The 16,253-nt window shown below is 42.4% G+C and overlaps 1 protein-coding gene across 1 annotated transcript; it reads right to left on the bottom strand.

Moving 5' to 3' along the window:
• Positions 1-912: 912 nt before the first annotated feature.
• FAM105A (family with sequence similarity 105, member A) lies at positions 913-11,907 on the bottom strand. The gene is made up of 7 exons (XM_010083136.1): positions 11,754-11,907; positions 11,614-11,645; positions 11,419-11,510; positions 7,579-7,728; positions 6,658-6,786; positions 2,426-2,698; positions 913-1,254 (listed from the first exon to the last, which is right to left on the bottom strand). The coding sequence occupies exons 1-7, from the start codon at positions 11,858-11,860 to the stop codon at positions 1,075-1,077; spliced, it is 963 nt and encodes a 320-aa protein (XP_010081438.1). The 5' UTR covers positions 11,861-11,907; the 3' UTR covers positions 913-1,074.
• Positions 11,908-16,253: the final 4,346 nt, after the last annotated feature.

Genomic DNA, 16,253 nt, shown 5'->3' on the forward strand with positions numbered 1-16,253 from the left:
CAGACTTCATCAAACATTGATGTCTAAACTAAAGATAGCAATCTTACGCAAAGAGATTAATATATACACAGAGGATGTAACACATACATGCCCTGCCAAATGCACATAACACACAGAAAATTAATATTTTCTAAAAATGCAGTGTTTGTGAATGTATTCTGTGCACAGCTTTCTCAAATGAAGTACAAAGAAAATCCTGATATCTTTTGGCAGGTGATGTTGAAATCAGTCCTTAAAGGATTTACAAGTTGACAAAAACCAGACAGCTACCAGGTCTAACTGTCTTGCATGTTACTTATTAATTAATACTGCCCTTTTATAGCTTTGGGAAAGCTTGCATACTTTCCTCAGTTATGAAGTAGATCTTCCATTCATCTGGCACAGCATTCTTGTGTGTGTTGGGTTTTTTCCCCCCCGTGTAACAGTTCTTCACCTTCAGATATCAGTGGTGAGAGCTGAATTTCAGGTGTCTGAAGTAAGTACAGCCTGCTGCTGCTTGCTCTGCCCATTCCTGGAGGGAGCGTTCCCGCAACCGGGGAAGCCAAATGGCACTTGAAGCAGCTACCCAGAGGCCCCAGTTTACATCCTCCCATCCTAGGTAGCCTCAGGTCAATGCAAGTTGACTAGCCTGGAGTAAAAACTCTGGGACCCTGGGAGTTGCTTCCTGCATGATTTGTCCTCTGTAGCTAGAGACAGAGGAGGGAAAACAGTAATTGCTTTAGGAACTTGAGTTTAACCCATCCAGAGATGTCAGAGAAAACCCTTAGACTTTACAATGGAAAAACCAACATTACCTTTGCCTTCTTTGTCATGCAGTCTAAGATTTTTTGTCTGGCAACCCTCAAATATGACATTTTCCCCCCAGACAGTATAGCAAAATATTTTATGGTTTTTATGGCTGGTGGTGAATTGAGCTGTAATGGGAAAGCAAAATGTTTGCACAGTAAACCCATAAAACATTTTGTAATCATTAACAAGCATTCTCAAAATCTTACTGCTGCCAATTAGAAACCTAATGCACTGGAACTGGTCACTCACTATATTATACAAAGGAAAAAAAAAGTCATTGGTCCTTCACGTTCTGAAAAGGGGGATGTGATAGTAGTGGTCGTCCTCAGTCAGGAGACAAATCTCATTCCATTCCCTTCGGTATTCATCTGGATAGTTTACTTGAAATTCCTCTGTATGAAACCTATGCAGTCTGTAAACTCTTATCTTTACTTCAAGTAAGTATCCAAGAAGAAGCAGTTCAACCTAAAGAGGAAAGAAGTCTGTAAGACATTTATTTATGGACTTAGAAAACTAAACTGAAGGTAATCCAAGCTAAGGCAAGTAACCTAGCTTCAGAACAGCAGATAAGAAATACAAGTGGCCCTTTTATATGTGAAGTAAGATAATTAAAACTTGGAGGCTATTCTCAATGTTACAACAGCCCTTCCACTGCTCTTCTCCATGTAGAGGATATTCTGGTTAATGCTTGACACTTTGGAAACATCCTCTTCCACCTGACACAATACATAACCTCCTCCCAAAGCCAGCTCACACAGCTTAGTGGGAGCATGAAGGGACTGGCTATTATTCAAAGATTGATACACCTTGAAAAACAGGGAAGCCTGCCACCTTCTGATTGCTTGCTACACAAGGGCAATGAAATATAATAGTAAAAGGAAAAAATTTCTTTGTACTTCATGTATATGAAACATGAGAACTGGCATCTTCATTAACACTTCTTGCAAATAATTGTTTAATCTGGAAAAATGCTTTTGGAAAAGCTCATATCCTTGGGCATAGCAAGACAGAGCAGAGCGTGTCCAGTTATAATCAAACTGCCCCTGAATGTGACTGCAACATCTAACAATTGATTTGATAACAGAAATTAATTTAAAAAAATAATTTCACCCATTGGAAAGTGAAACTATTTGCAGAGTGGCAGTGTGGAGCTTAGATGTCAGTACTTAATTCCTCACTAAATATAACATAGAAAAAAAATAACTGTAACATATAGAGGTGAACAATTAAGAAAGTTCTCATTACCTACTCTTTGCAGACATTAGATCTAATGGGAACCAAGGAGGAGGGGGGAAATAGAGTGATGATACAGGGTTTGTCATGGTGGAAAGGACAGGAAAAGAGAAAAAACAGGTCAAATCTGCATAATCTAAAATTATTTTACATATCAAAGGTATCATTGTTCTAAACTATGTCTCACTGATAGTTTGCAGCATTTATTTCTGGCCCAGCAAGAAAACTGTCCACCCTGTTTTACTCTACCACAGTTTTTTTCCTGGAAGATAAAGGCCTATGCTCAGACCAGTTCCCTGCATCCCAAAGACAAAAAAATGGGCCAGCTATCATGGATGATGTATTCACCTAATCACGTCAGAGATGGAATAAATTTTGTGATTTTTTTTCATTGTATTGTTACCTGGTCTAGGCAATTAGAGTCACCTATGGAGTTCAGATGATTCATCATGAAACTCAAAGGGTCAGATGAAGAATCACGAGCAAGGAGAAGGCTAAAAAGGTTGTGCATGGGTTCTTCCCTGTTCTTTATCTGCTCGTAGGCTTCCACAACTTCATAGAGCATGATGAATTTTATGGCCTCATACAGTTTGTGCTCTTTGCTCTCATCGGAAAAGAGTGTATTGCACGTGTTTCCTCTTTTTTCATGATCTTTAGTAGCATATATTTCAGTCCACTGGAAAGCACACAGAAGAATATTAATTACATTCTTATTAATAATATTAATCAAATTATTAATTATTCCACTCAATATGAAAGATTCCAAAACAGGAACAATTGCCAGTCTGTACATTACTGGTGCAAATAAGCAGGTGGCTCTTTGGGATCTGAAGTTATTTCAGTTTCTGTTTATCCAGCTGAACCTATTTGCTACGGACACTCCAAGCATCTGGATGATAATGACAGTCTATGAGGAATCAAACGTAATTCCCCTATACAAAAGCCACCCACCATCACTGTAGAAAATCCAGGTATCGTTGTCAACAGTAGAGAGTCTGAAGGAGCATAGCCACCAAAAGCTACCTCAGACAGTTACAGGAAATTAAAAACTCCTGACTGACCTTTTTTTAACTTCCAAAATTCAGTGATTTTCCTCTTTAGTACCATTTATGTTAAAGTTATACTAGTCTGCATTCTTTAAATGCTGATCCCAATTCAGAAGCACGTCAATTAAAAGGAACCTATATAACCTGGCCAAGCAAGCATGGTGTTATGAACTGCACATATTTTATGTCTTTAGTGTGTTCAGCTTCATGAGGTCAAGGTAAATTGGCTGCACAAGAGGGGACAAGAAAAGATGTGTATGGGACTTGAACAGGGTAGGAGACAAACAATGCTGGACTAAGTACCAAATCAGAAAGCTTAAAGCATGCAGTCCTGAACACAGTGGCTAAGAACAGTCATCTGTAATGTAAAGTGTTTGGGACCACAATAAGAGGTGATGCTCAATGACTGGGATTCAAATGAATTTCAGTTAGTTCTGTGCTTTTGACATTTATATGTTGAAGCTGCCTTTAACTGTGAATTGCAACTCAAAAAAAAAAAATCAAACTTATCCATGAATATTAAATCAAGAAACAGATCCTTCACATCTCCTCATGCATTCCTGAAGACTTTCCTTACAGGTTAAAAATGAGACCGAGGGGATGAACCACTGCTGCCCCTTTGCTAGAGGACCTCTATTACCTAAGTGAAAAGCCTGTCCCAGTTGTAAAGCATCTAGTAGCCAACATGGACCAGGCAAAACAGCATTTGCAGGCAGCAGCCCACAAGATGACGACGGAGCTGGGAAAAGCAGCAGAGAGGCAACTGCCTCCTGCTTACCCAACAACCAGGCGCTCTGCTTCAGCTTGGTCAATGGAGGCAAGTCTGGAGTGGGGCCCAGACTCATCAGTTTGGAGAGTGCAGCAAGCCTCTTGAAAAAAAATATGCAAGTATTATGACCTCTGCTCCTTGAAAGGCTTAAAATACCTTTGTCAGTGACCACTTTCCGCCACTCCTGTATCTTAAAACCATACCTGGAGCAGATGTGCATTGGGGTTGTTTAGCCTAGAGAAGAGGAGGCTCCAGGGAGACCTTACAGCAGCCCTCCAGTAGGCTGGGGGGTGGCCCTACAGGAGAGATGGGAAGGAACTCTTTTTCAGGGAGTGTAGCGATAGGACGAAGGGCAACGGTTTTAAGCTGAAAGAGGGTAGATTTCTATTAGATATTAGGAAGACATTTTTTACTATGAGGGTGGTGAGGCAGTGGCCCAGGTTGCCCAGAGAAGCTGTGGATGCCCCATCCCTGGAGGGGTTCAAGGCCAGGCTGGATGAGGCTTTGGGCAACCTGGGCTAGTGGAGGGTGTCCCTGCCCATGGCAGGGGGTTGGGACTTGATGATCTCTAAGGTCCCTTCCAACCCAAACCATTCTATGATTCTATGATCTACAAGCTTTGGATACTAAGTAGTATTTACTAAATCTGGCTATTCAAACACACAAGGTTTCCTAGGGTATCTGCTGAATAAAGAAGTAAAGAAGACAGTTAAATGCAACAAAACCTGAACTCCCCATGCTCTTAGCACTTTTAGCTCTTAGCACTTTTCACACTACTAAATGTAACGTAAAACCCTGCTAATGAAAACAGAAAAGAATCCCTCTCATTGGCCAAACAGCATCTTTAAAAAAAAGAAAATTAAGTTGGGAGCTAGACCTCATGCCCAATAACAGCATAATTGATAATACAGCTGCTCTGCAACAATTTCTTAATTGTATGGATTTGTTCACTGTGCTGACTTGAAACTTTTTTCTGTGCAAACATCCAGTTTACATGCTTTGTACTTAGGGACCAACATCAACTTAAAAGAACTACAAGAAGATACAAATAAAAGCTGAACAACCCAACACTGGCAAGTGCAAAGAGTGACCAGAACAGAATGACAACTGCACTCAAGAACCACCAGGCACATGTCAAGAGGACAGGCAGTCATCACTGTGGCACAGCAAGGCTGCAGGCAAGCAAGAAGGGCCAGATCTCTATTTCAGTTCCCTCTTTTAATTTCTAATGCTTTGATTCTAGAACTAAATAAGTCTTTTATTTGTATGTTTTATTTTTTTTTTAATAGCAGTTGCTATCACAGATAATAGCACTTAAAACTACAGAGTTGTGGCTCGTATACATAGGGCCACATAAAAGGAACTAGCTTAAATGCGTAGTAAAATAAGCTGTTGTGGCTGTGGTAAGACATCCCAGGATGTAAGGTATATTGCAGAATTAAAAATGATAGCTTAAGGTCTGACACACTGGATAATGGATGGCTTCAAAGAAGAGTATCAACCTATCTTGGCCAAAACTCTGGAGTCCGGCAAATACCAGTATTTGCTTGATGGCTATGGCCCAGAAGAGCATACAAAGCAACGGCATGGCAGGAGGAAGATGGGGAGGAGAGGGTAGTGGTGTGCTGGGGACAGCTTGTGGCAAAGCAAATAGAACAGCCCAGAGCTCATGCAACTGCAGACACACAGAAACCACAAAAGAGCTCAAGGAAGATGCAAGCTCTTGTCAGGATGATTTTTTTATCTCTGTTTCAAAAGTATTTGAGGCTACTGAAACTCCTGAGGTTTTAAATGTATAAATCAGAGCTGTACTCTGAGTTGGAAATGCAGACAATATGGCAATGCTGAGCAGAGGGGGCAGTAGGCTTGACAGGACTTTGTAATCAAGTGCTTCAGCTTACAGAGAGAAATTATAGTAGAACTGGATAAATACAACATTTTATGGAGAGAAAAACAGAGGAAAGACAACAATTTGAGAAGAAAATGCACTATTCATTTGTTCCCTGCTATTTGGGGAGGATCTCATAGAGCACGTTGTTATTTTTAATCAAAATGATGAAGTACTGGAGGAGCCACTTGATGGCAAGTGCAACTAGGAGGGCCACGAAGATCATCAGAGGGCTGGAGCACCTCTCCTATGAGGAAAGGTTGAGGGAACTGGGCTTGTTTAGCTTGGAGAAGAGAAGGCTCCAGGGAGACCTCATTGCGGCCTTCCAGTACTTGAAAGGAGCGTACAAACAGGAGGGGGAGCGACTGTTTACGAGGGTGGATAGCGATAGGACAAGGGGGAATGGTTTTAAACTAAGACGGGGAGGTTTAGGTTAGAGATCAGGAGAAAGTTTTTCACCCAAAGGGTGGTGGCACACTGGAACAGGTTGCCCAGGGAGGTCGTGGATGCCCCATCCCTGGAGGCATTCAAGGCCAGGCTGGATGTGGCTCTGAGCAGCCTGGTTTAGTGATTGGCGGCCCTGCATATGGTGGGGGGGATGAAACTTGATGATCACTATGGTCCTTTTCAAGCCAGGCCATTCTATGATTCTGTGACTCTATGAACTAGGGCAACTAACCGTGCAGCAATTAAAGCTGTGGGGCGGATGTCCTCCTTAACTTGAAGGGAGACCCTGAGGACATAGCCCAGTAGAACCCCCAAAAATGGATTCCTCTGCAGGAGAGACAATGGCCTGCCCAGCTGCTCAGCTCTCTGAACCTGGGAGGGAAGCTGAACATCACAGAAATATGTAACAAGGAGCAGTTCCATAACTCTGTCTCAACCCACTTCTCAGTGCTTTTATTCCCCCCAACCATCTCCTAAATACTCACACTGGTCTTTAATGTCTCCATACATTTACGCAATTTACCAAAGACATTGGGACCTGTGTATCTTTCTGGCCCAAAACTGTATTGCTGAATCCAGTTGCAACCTTGAGAATATAAAAGCTTTTCAGGGAGCTGGGAAAAAAACAAAACAAAACAAAAAACTAATTACCTGAGATCATAAGCATAACAAGAAGTCCAATATAAAGCTATATAAACTTGTCTACACACATTTAATTTATGGTGTGGTTCTAATCCTCTGGTTGTACAGTTCCAACAAGAAAATATAAATGGGCTTCAGAAAAACTCACATGTTAAGAAGGAAGATCCATTTGACTGACAAGTCCTTAAGAAACTTTTAAAACACGACCAGCCAAAAAAGAAGAAAATATGCTCTCAACAAAGTATACAAATCATGCTCTGGAAAAGCTGGGAACATCTAAACTCATTGAGGTTTTTAGGATTACAGAAACCTTCCAGTTTCCCCACAGGCAGCAGCTCCAGCTCCCCAACTCCTCACTGCTGTCTCCTGAGGAAGCTCCTGGAGCCCAGGGCAGGATTCCTGTTGCTCCAGCAACACACACAGCCAAGTGAGCCACTGGACTTTGCACAGATGTGGATGAAGAAGATTCAAATATCCTTTTGTGCTAAGGGAGTGACATTTAGCAGGGTGGCAGTAACATTTATCCATCCACTTTTTTTTGGTTTCTTTTTACCATTTAGCCTCACATTCACTTTGACATGTTTAGATCAAGGGACACTTCTTCAACTAAATGTAGTTCAAAGAGTTTGAAAACTTCTCTTTAAATTCGGATATCTATTCTCCTGTACTTCCACAGCAGACACATCATTTTTTCACATTGAATAAAGCTTCCTTCTGCAGTGCAAGGTCACCTGAATCATGTTAATTTAGGAAATGAATTTTACCTTTAATATATCTCTCTCCTTCATCCATGAGGGAAAAGGAATACCTTGGCTGAATATCTGAAAAAGCACAGCTCTTAGTACACAATAGTTGTCCCTCCTGACTTGTCGCAGATATTTGATACGATAGCTCCAAAACAATTCTTCATATGCCTAGAAAAAGACCAAAAAAACCTACTAATAAACGTTTTAAATCTCAGACCATGGTGAATTGGAGTTCAATTCCAAACTACTCATAAAAGTGGGCTAGGGGAAAGAGCTAGTATATTTATAAGTTTTATAAAAAAAATGTTCTAACAAACATGTTAAAACAAAAATGTTCTAACACCATAGTTTTTGTAAGCACTTAAACTTGCACTGCTCCTTAAGAGTGATTCTCTGCTCTCTCCAAACCCAGCGACTTGCTCCAGTCTCTGCACTGTTACTAGTGTAAACATTCACATGGTCAACCAAAGCAGAAGAGGTCAGCAAAGATTCTTTGCCGTAATAACTTTAACCCTGACCACTTCACAACTTGTGCCAACATGTGGATGGAGCAGCAAAAGGGCAGGAACAAGCATCTGGAGAAATTGCCTTTTGGCAGAAACATCTCCTTACACTGAATACATCCTGCAACGGTCTCCTGAGGCTGTGCAGATCTGGCAGCGCTGTGCTGAAGCAGATGACCCTTCTTCCAGCTACAGACTCCCTGTATTTTATCTGCATTACCTCTGTCTCTCATCTGAGCCCATGGCGAGACAATGCAGATCAAAAAACTGGCAAAGAATTAAATTTAAAAGAGGACTGTACAGTTACGCTGGCTGCTGCATCAGTCTCAGTTTGCTTCCTGAAGGGAGCAAGAAGATGGTCTCAGTTCCTGGTTCTCTTTCACCTCAGTTGCTTCCTCATCCCATCCCAACACCACTTAGCTGCAGTTTCCCCTACTCTTACTTTGCATTGGCTGTGATAACTGCAAGCCTACTGAATCCTTCCTGCTGGGGAGCTTCCTGCTCAGGTGTCTCTATCAGCTCACCATCTTGGTGAACCACATCCAACAGAAGATCTAAGAACCATCTTAAGAGGTTGTAAGAGGGAGAGGGACTGTTTAGCTCAAATGAGGTGAGAAAAAGGGAGAGACAACACAAGACAGGGACTGCTCCTTTTGGGGACAGCAAGCATGCCAGGCTGCTTCAGGAGCTCATGAGACCTCATCCTAAAATATGCTCTTTACTGTGACAACCACTACCTGACATAACCAGCCACCCACTAGACTCCCCTGGGTCTCCTTTTGAGCTCTGATCATCTAGCAGGCTCACAGATTTTCTGAAAGGCTTGTTGCCTTGTACATGTTTGCAATTTTATCACACGTTTTGCTGTCTTTTGTTACTTGTTCCTCCAAATCACTTTTGGCCTTATTGTGTGTTGTTCTGGGCACTTTTGGCATTGCTGTGTTCCCTCATTTGGCATTGCTGTGTTCCCTCATTTAATCTGGCAAAGCTGGATCCTTTCTATGTTTATCATTTGGACATGACTCCAGCTTTTTGAACAATACCTTCTTTTTTCTTATAACTCCCTCATGCTGCTGTTTAGCCTTATCAGCTTCATGTTCCCCAAGTCCTTCTTCATTGGCGTTTCCCCTGTGACTCCAATACCATGACCTAAAGCAATATACATGTCAAATACACTGACTGTAAATACTCAAGTCTCTGAGCTGTCTTTTGGGTTCCTCTTAACATACTTCCTCATTTTTATGGAGCTGACCTTTCTGAGGGTTGATGCAATTGTAATAATTTTTTTGCTTTGTTGTTCTTATATGGATGTTGAATACAAGTACGTGCCATCTCCTGTTCCACAGAACAGCAACAGAAACTAGAAAGCAACATTTTCAGGCAGATCCTGTGCGCTACTCAGTACCACGGCAAGGGTTGCTTCCTTTCCTCAAGGCTCCCTGAAGTGGTGATCTGTGAGACACTCATGGGCAGCACCTTGAAGTTCAACCCCATGGCTGTTGCCCAGTGCAGATGGCTAGGCAGTGTCTCTCATTACCAGCATCTCATGGTCAGTGTTCCCACCATCATCAGATAATCAGAAATATGGACCTGCTGCTATATTTGTGCTGTGCTGGAATGAAATGCCACACCATGAGGATACAGGGATATGATGTCACAGTTAGCTGAATAACTGGATGTGAGTCTAAGCTTGCTTTAACAGATACTACTACTCTACCACTGGTATAGCTACTTTAGCTAGAAGTTTTATGGGAAAAGTAAAGATCCCCCCCATGGTCTTTGAGCCTACCTTGGTGACTAAGGCTTAACACAGTTGAAACAGAGAGCCATAAAACACAGCGTTGCTCCTGGAGGTCCCTCCCCATCACAGGTTAGGATAACGTAGTAGTGCTCCAACTACAGGCACTAGTCAGGGCCCATCAGAGGGCACTGCTGCTCCTGCCATGCCGTCTGCCATGCTGGCTTCGTTAATGGTCACCAAGATAGAGCTGCCAACAGCCCATTGCACGGGCAGTAATATACATCTTTTGAGGAAGGTACAGCTGCCATTTCTGCCTATCAGGTGTAAGCATGTACACACAATGTATACAACTGAAAAACACGTTGGTGAGCTGACAGAAAACAGTGTATCTAGCATTGGCGAACCATGAACTTAGGAGGTCCTTGGCTCAGGAGTTCAGCTATCTGTGACCCCAAGCCCAACACAACTCCATCAACTTGGCTCACAGTTATGAAGAAAGCTTACTAAGCTGTGAAAAACTATTTCATCTAAAATGATGCAAGGTAAGAGAAATAAAAATCCAGGGAGAAGTGCAATAATTAAGATGTTGACAGCCAGCAGCTCAAAGCTACAAGAGGAAAAAAAAATAAGAGAACACCACCAAAAAAAACCCCTTACCTGGAAAGGAATAAGAAGTATAGAATTCTAAAAAAAAAAAAAAAAAAAAAAGAGAGACTTGAGAAAGAGCAGCACCAAGGATTAGCTGATACCCACAAGCAGCAGATGCTGCCACCTCCCCACGCAGCCCAGGGCCATCTCCAGCCCCCCCTCAGCAGCTGATGGACATGCTGAGGATGATGAGGACGTTGACTGTGAGATTAGCAGCTTGGCCCTAGCTACATGTGGTAGGAGGCAGGAGGAGCTGCAGGGTGTAGCGAGCCAGTGTGCGTCCTGCTGGCAGTGCCTGGCACAGGGGAGGATGGCAGCGCAGGAGCACCTGGGCCAGGGAGGCCATGGAGCGCCGCACGGCCGGGGTGCAGCGCTGGAGCAAACAGGTGCTGGGTGAAGGCAGGGGATGGCCACTATCCAGCATGCCAGCTTCTCGCACGCCAACCACCACCTGCCCTGGCACAGGTCAGATGTGAGCTCCTGCCCCACTGGCCCCCAGCTACAGCTGATGCGGGTGGACAGAGGACCTTGGTGGCTGCTGGGGAGGGTGCCCAGTGCTGGCTGCTGTCACAGGGACCTCCAGAGAAATGGGAGTGTTTCATTCCTCCCTGGAATGAGAGCTTTTACCTTAAAACAAAGGCTGGCCAAGAGACAGCACCCAATACCAAGTTATTTGTTCTGCAGCACTGGGGATGATTTTTTCCTGTTAAAGCTGCTGCGTGGGTTATCAGTGCTACAAAGGGGAATGCGGAGAAGGTGCAAGACTAAAATCCAATCTACGTTTTGACCTGCTCTACTGCAGTCTTTATTTAGACCCATGTTCATGCTGTCCCTTTTGCTCTTCGTTCAGCCAGGTGGTGTAGCAGGCTTTGGTACCTGTGGCACTGCTTGCACCGGGAGTGCTGGTCCTTTCCCAGGTACTTCTTCTGCCCCATCCTCATGCAGAGATTAAAATTTAACTCTTACCTCCCTCATGTGCTTGGCCTGCTTTGTTTCTCCTTTCCATTCTCTCGCACTATAACCAAGCAGGTCAACTTCTGTCAGCACACTGAGATTCCCTAAATCAAGATTAATTCATAGATTAGTTACCTTCTGCTGTTCTGCATTTAAAAGGGAGCGGTGGGGGGATTAATGAATATAGAATGACAACAAAAAGATTACTTATGAGTTTTCTCTGAAGATAGTTGCTCCACCTGAAATCCAAATGATAACACAGGTGTCAAAGAGGAGTTGTCAGAGGTCAATATTTACTGAAATAAGCAACAGCGTGGAAGATTAAAGTCTGCATAATAAAAACCTACCGTTTCAGTAGCTGTGCTAAAAAGCTGTATAGCCTTCTGCAATACCAAAAAACAGCAGTGAGGAAAGACATGCTTAGCATTAGCTGCGCTTTCACTTTTTGCCACATGAGACACAAGGATTGCTTGGTAGCTGTTGTCCACAGCTGCACCTCATGCCTTCCTAAAATAGGGATAAAAGGAGAGAGGAAAAAATCTTGTCACTGTTTTGCAATACTTGTTTCTATTTGTTTTCTTTCAAAAAGAAAAATCATCCAAGTACAATCCCACTCCAAATGAAACACAAAACATGAAATGTAAAAGGAGAGTGTATTTTTATATACTTAATCTATATAGTTTATATGCTTAGTTTTTCAGGTTTCTAGCGTACTGGGTGCACATGGTTCACATTTCCAAGCTTTCCTCCAGACAGTGAAGCCTAGATATATAGTTACAATGGAGTCACAGGAAGACTGATATCAAAGCAACTGTTCAATAACCCAAAAGAGAAATATTTCTTTTGCTTCGGGATGTGCTGATCTGCACTGTCATTACTTTGCCATTAAGTCAAAGTTTTAAAGACCAGAGGTTCCTGGCAGTTGTAGTCTACAAACAGGCCATACAAGGCAATATTAGCTGACTAAGCATCATACAACTGCTGGGGAATTAAAGGAATGTTCCTGCCTCAATTTGGCCAAGTTTAGGGTCAATTTAGAACTCCAGAGAAAGCTCCTCCCCAGGGATTTGGTAGAAAGCTCAGAAGATCACCACAAAGGGAGCACACTCTCACTGTTCTCCACAGACATAAACCAGGACAAGTTTCTGTCACTCTCTTGGTATTACAGGCAGGGTTAGGAGAGGTTTTGCTTGTCTTCTGTTGATAAGAAATCCTAGAACTGAGGGCCTGGAGACTGAATAGTTGACAAAAGCAGTGTCTGCTCCCTAAGTGAGAAATGTATCCTCTGGCTGAAATTTGAATATAGGAAATTCCCAGAGTTTATGATCAACAGCTGCTCTATTATTAACTTATTTATTGATTTCATACAAAATTTTAAGAGAACTTAACTTTTTATAAAGGCATCCCCAGAGGAGGCTCTAAAGATCCTTCTCTAGAGAGTCCACACAGGGAATTACTCATTCAGCATAGTTTTATGTCAGTTGAACTTCTGCCCCTGCTGGCTTTAACAGGAAATTTAAGGGGGGCTTGAGTTTTCCAAGGAACTTAAGCCCATGCACTGCAGACAACTATCCAGTCATAGAGCTACATATGAATCCTAACCCTGGCAACGAGATAAACAGCTACACATACATCTTTACAAGCACTATTACATATATACAGAGCACTGCTGATATTTGGCCTTTTCCAATCTTCTGGTGTTTGAAGAAGTTTTATTACAGGATGTCACATGCAAGTTGTCAGGAGGCAAGACCCAGACCTCGTCTCTCCCCTGAACAAAAGGCAGGTTACGAGCTGTAAATGACAAGGTTCTAATAAGCTTTAAAGAGGTAATTCTCAGTAAGTACCCAAATTGCTACCTAGAGAACAACACCTGAGAACTAGTAACAGGCAACAGTCCTGCCAGAATCAAGCCACAGCAATTTGTTCTCTCTCTGCTTTAAGATAAGGGCATCAGCATCCGAAAACCTCAGCAGACTGTAAAGAACTGAATCTTCTGCTAACTAGAATGGAACCTGAAGGCTCACAAGTGTGGTTCAGTCCATGGATCAGTGGGTATTCTGGATCTACATCGTCATGGTGTTGTATGAGAACCAATTAATTAACAGCAATTTAAACATACAGTATCAAAAGGAAGATGCAGCAGACTTTCATTTCATTACTTAAATTGACTGTATGGTCCCTCTTTCAACTTCGAACAAGCTCGGACATTTAAAAAGCGAGAGCTGGTCCATCTGTTCAAATGACATACTTCGCTTTACTGAGTACCAGAAATACATGTGAATGCAAAATTTCTTCCTTTACCCATTTTGCAGGCAGAAAGATGAGAGGTTTGCATCAGCTTTTAAGCTGAATCAATCAATCTTTTGAAAAAACTTGTGATGGTATTAATCCTGAAAAAAACCTACTGGAGCCCAAGAAAACCACTTTCAAGGCAGATGGTTAACAGGTGCATGAGCAACACTTGAATTCTTCAAGGAGTGCTGGGAAGCAGTGGCTTACTGGTTGCAATCAAAAACATAAATCAATGTCAGAGAACATGAGATAACCAAATATCGTTCACCCATTTTTATTTAATATGGGGGATTTATAAGTAGGTATTTGCCTAATAGAAAGCCTAATGGGAGATGGGAAAACCTGCAAACAATTGATTATGAATATTTTTTGCTACACTTGTATTGCAGCATACTCTGGGCTTCATAAACCTTCCCTCCTGTCATGGGAAAGCTGCTGTTCAAACAGCACTTCATGACTCAGTTACTACTTTCAGTGCTCCTGTCACATTTTTTTATTCAAGTAAATGACATTCAGAAGTGTCAGCTGGATCGCAAATTGCCACTGGTGAAAATACATCACGAACAAGACATGAATTAAAGAAGAGGGCAGTTTAAAATAGATCTTTGCACCTCCTCCAAAATTCTTCAGAAACCGAAGAGCAATTAATAAGACAGTTGCAGGGGGGGTAAAATAAACCCACAGATTTTTAAACCTTATCCATTCCCTGAGATAAGGACATAATTCATCCTGTTCCTCTGGAGATGGTGAGAACTCATCGGTACTGCAACCAGCTCCTGGGCTCACATCTTTTTGAAGACGGACCACGGGGACAGGGAGGCCCAAATCTTCCCCCACACCTGGGACTTCTAACATAGCTCCAAGCAGAAATTTGGAGGAATGGAGGTTGAACAATGTACAAAGTAGGAGCCGATAGCAGTGTTCATCTTACAATACAAGTAGTACACCATGTTACTCTTTATGCCACATCATCAGACTTAAGCTTTTACTGTCCCACAAAGTCAGCAGGAGAGACGTGTTTAAAAAAAAAAAAGACGTAGCAAAAAAGGCCAGAAAATATATGAGTAAGAGACATCTGCAACATCTGCTTCTTTCACAAGTAACTCAAGAAGAGTCTCTAAAGGATTAGCCCCACATTTGACTCCCTCACAACTTTTTTTGGAGGCTGCCAGCTTTAAAAAGATGAAATGCAAAATGTAAGGGATCAGCTTGGGAACCAGCAGGCAGCACTGTAGGCAGCACTGAAGCACAATCCAATATTCCAGCATGTCTGGTGGCACATTCACCCTTTCACTTTTTTCCCCCCTCCCTGTAACAAGGCCACCGGGAAGATAACAGAGTGTCTTCCCAAATTAAAAGCTGTGTGACTTCTTTTCAGGATGTTCCTCCTCACAGTCTTCTTAGTGTTGAAAGCAGGACATGGTGCTTGTTACCACAAAGTGGTAAAACACCCATCACACAACATTATGTTCCTAGTTCCCAGAAAGCAGGGATCCCCTCCCTCAAAGAGGGAGACAGAATTTGGGATCCCTCTGTTCAAACCATTCTGCTGCCCACCCATATCCCTCCCGCTCCCTCCTCTCTTGGACCCAGATCTAGGAAGAGAGACCACTCAACCAAGAGATGCAAAGCTTGCCACGGAGGTCCAAGTCTGCCCACAGAGCTGTCTTCACAGCTGCACATCACTTTTGTCCAGACTATGCAGTATCAGTACAGAGGTATGTTATAAAATAGGCTAAGTCCCTCTTTTAAGGGAAAACAAACAAACTTATCCTTACAGAGCAGGTGTCAGCGTGATGCACAGATGCACACGTGCACATACACCTCAACTGACTGAACCAAGGAGACACAGACAAAAAGCTATTAATTATACAAATTCAATACCTACAATAGATTATACCCCATAACAGCTTAGAAGAGTGAAACATGCCTTTTTAAGTACTGCCAAGTGATTACAAAGTCTTTGATTTCCCAGTTTATTATCAGCACCGCACCAAAAAAAAAATAAATAAAAACCTACTGAAAACAGATCAAACACAGACCAAGGTATGTGGGAAGCACTGCTTAATTCAATACCTTTTCATTATGAAACCCTTCCTTTACAGAGCAAAGCAATGTCAACTTGTTAAGCGAACCTTCTTCTCCTGTCGTGATACAACAACTAGAGATGAGGATCTCTACTTGCTGTAAGAAGAAAAAGGGAATAATTTACAGGCAAAGATGGTAATAATCAGTGATTTACCAGAAGCTCAACCATGTCTGCCGATCAGATCTCAACTTCTACTCCAAAAAATAACAAACGGAATCCCAGCCCCAAACTGTAACTAGAATCACACAATCACCTAGAAAACGGAGTAGTTTTGGTAGCACTGTGGCGCATTACTCACAAGAAAGGCTTTATTTACACAGCTGTCCTGTGTAGGAGTCCCAAGTGGTCTCTCAGCCCTCCTCCCTTTTCTGCAAAGACCTTTCAGGAAAAATAGAGTACAAAAGCTGGCAGCCTCCTTTGGTCTCCCTGATCGTCAACAGGATCCAAACTGCTGGTGTAAACG

Source organism: Pterocles gutturalis, unplaced genomic scaffold (genome assembly GCF_000699245.1).
Source record: "Pterocles gutturalis isolate BGI_N339 unplaced genomic scaffold, ASM69924v1 scaffold21260, whole genome shotgun sequence".
NCBI lineage: Eukaryota > Metazoa > Chordata > Aves > Pterocliformes > Pteroclidae > Pterocles > Pterocles gutturalis.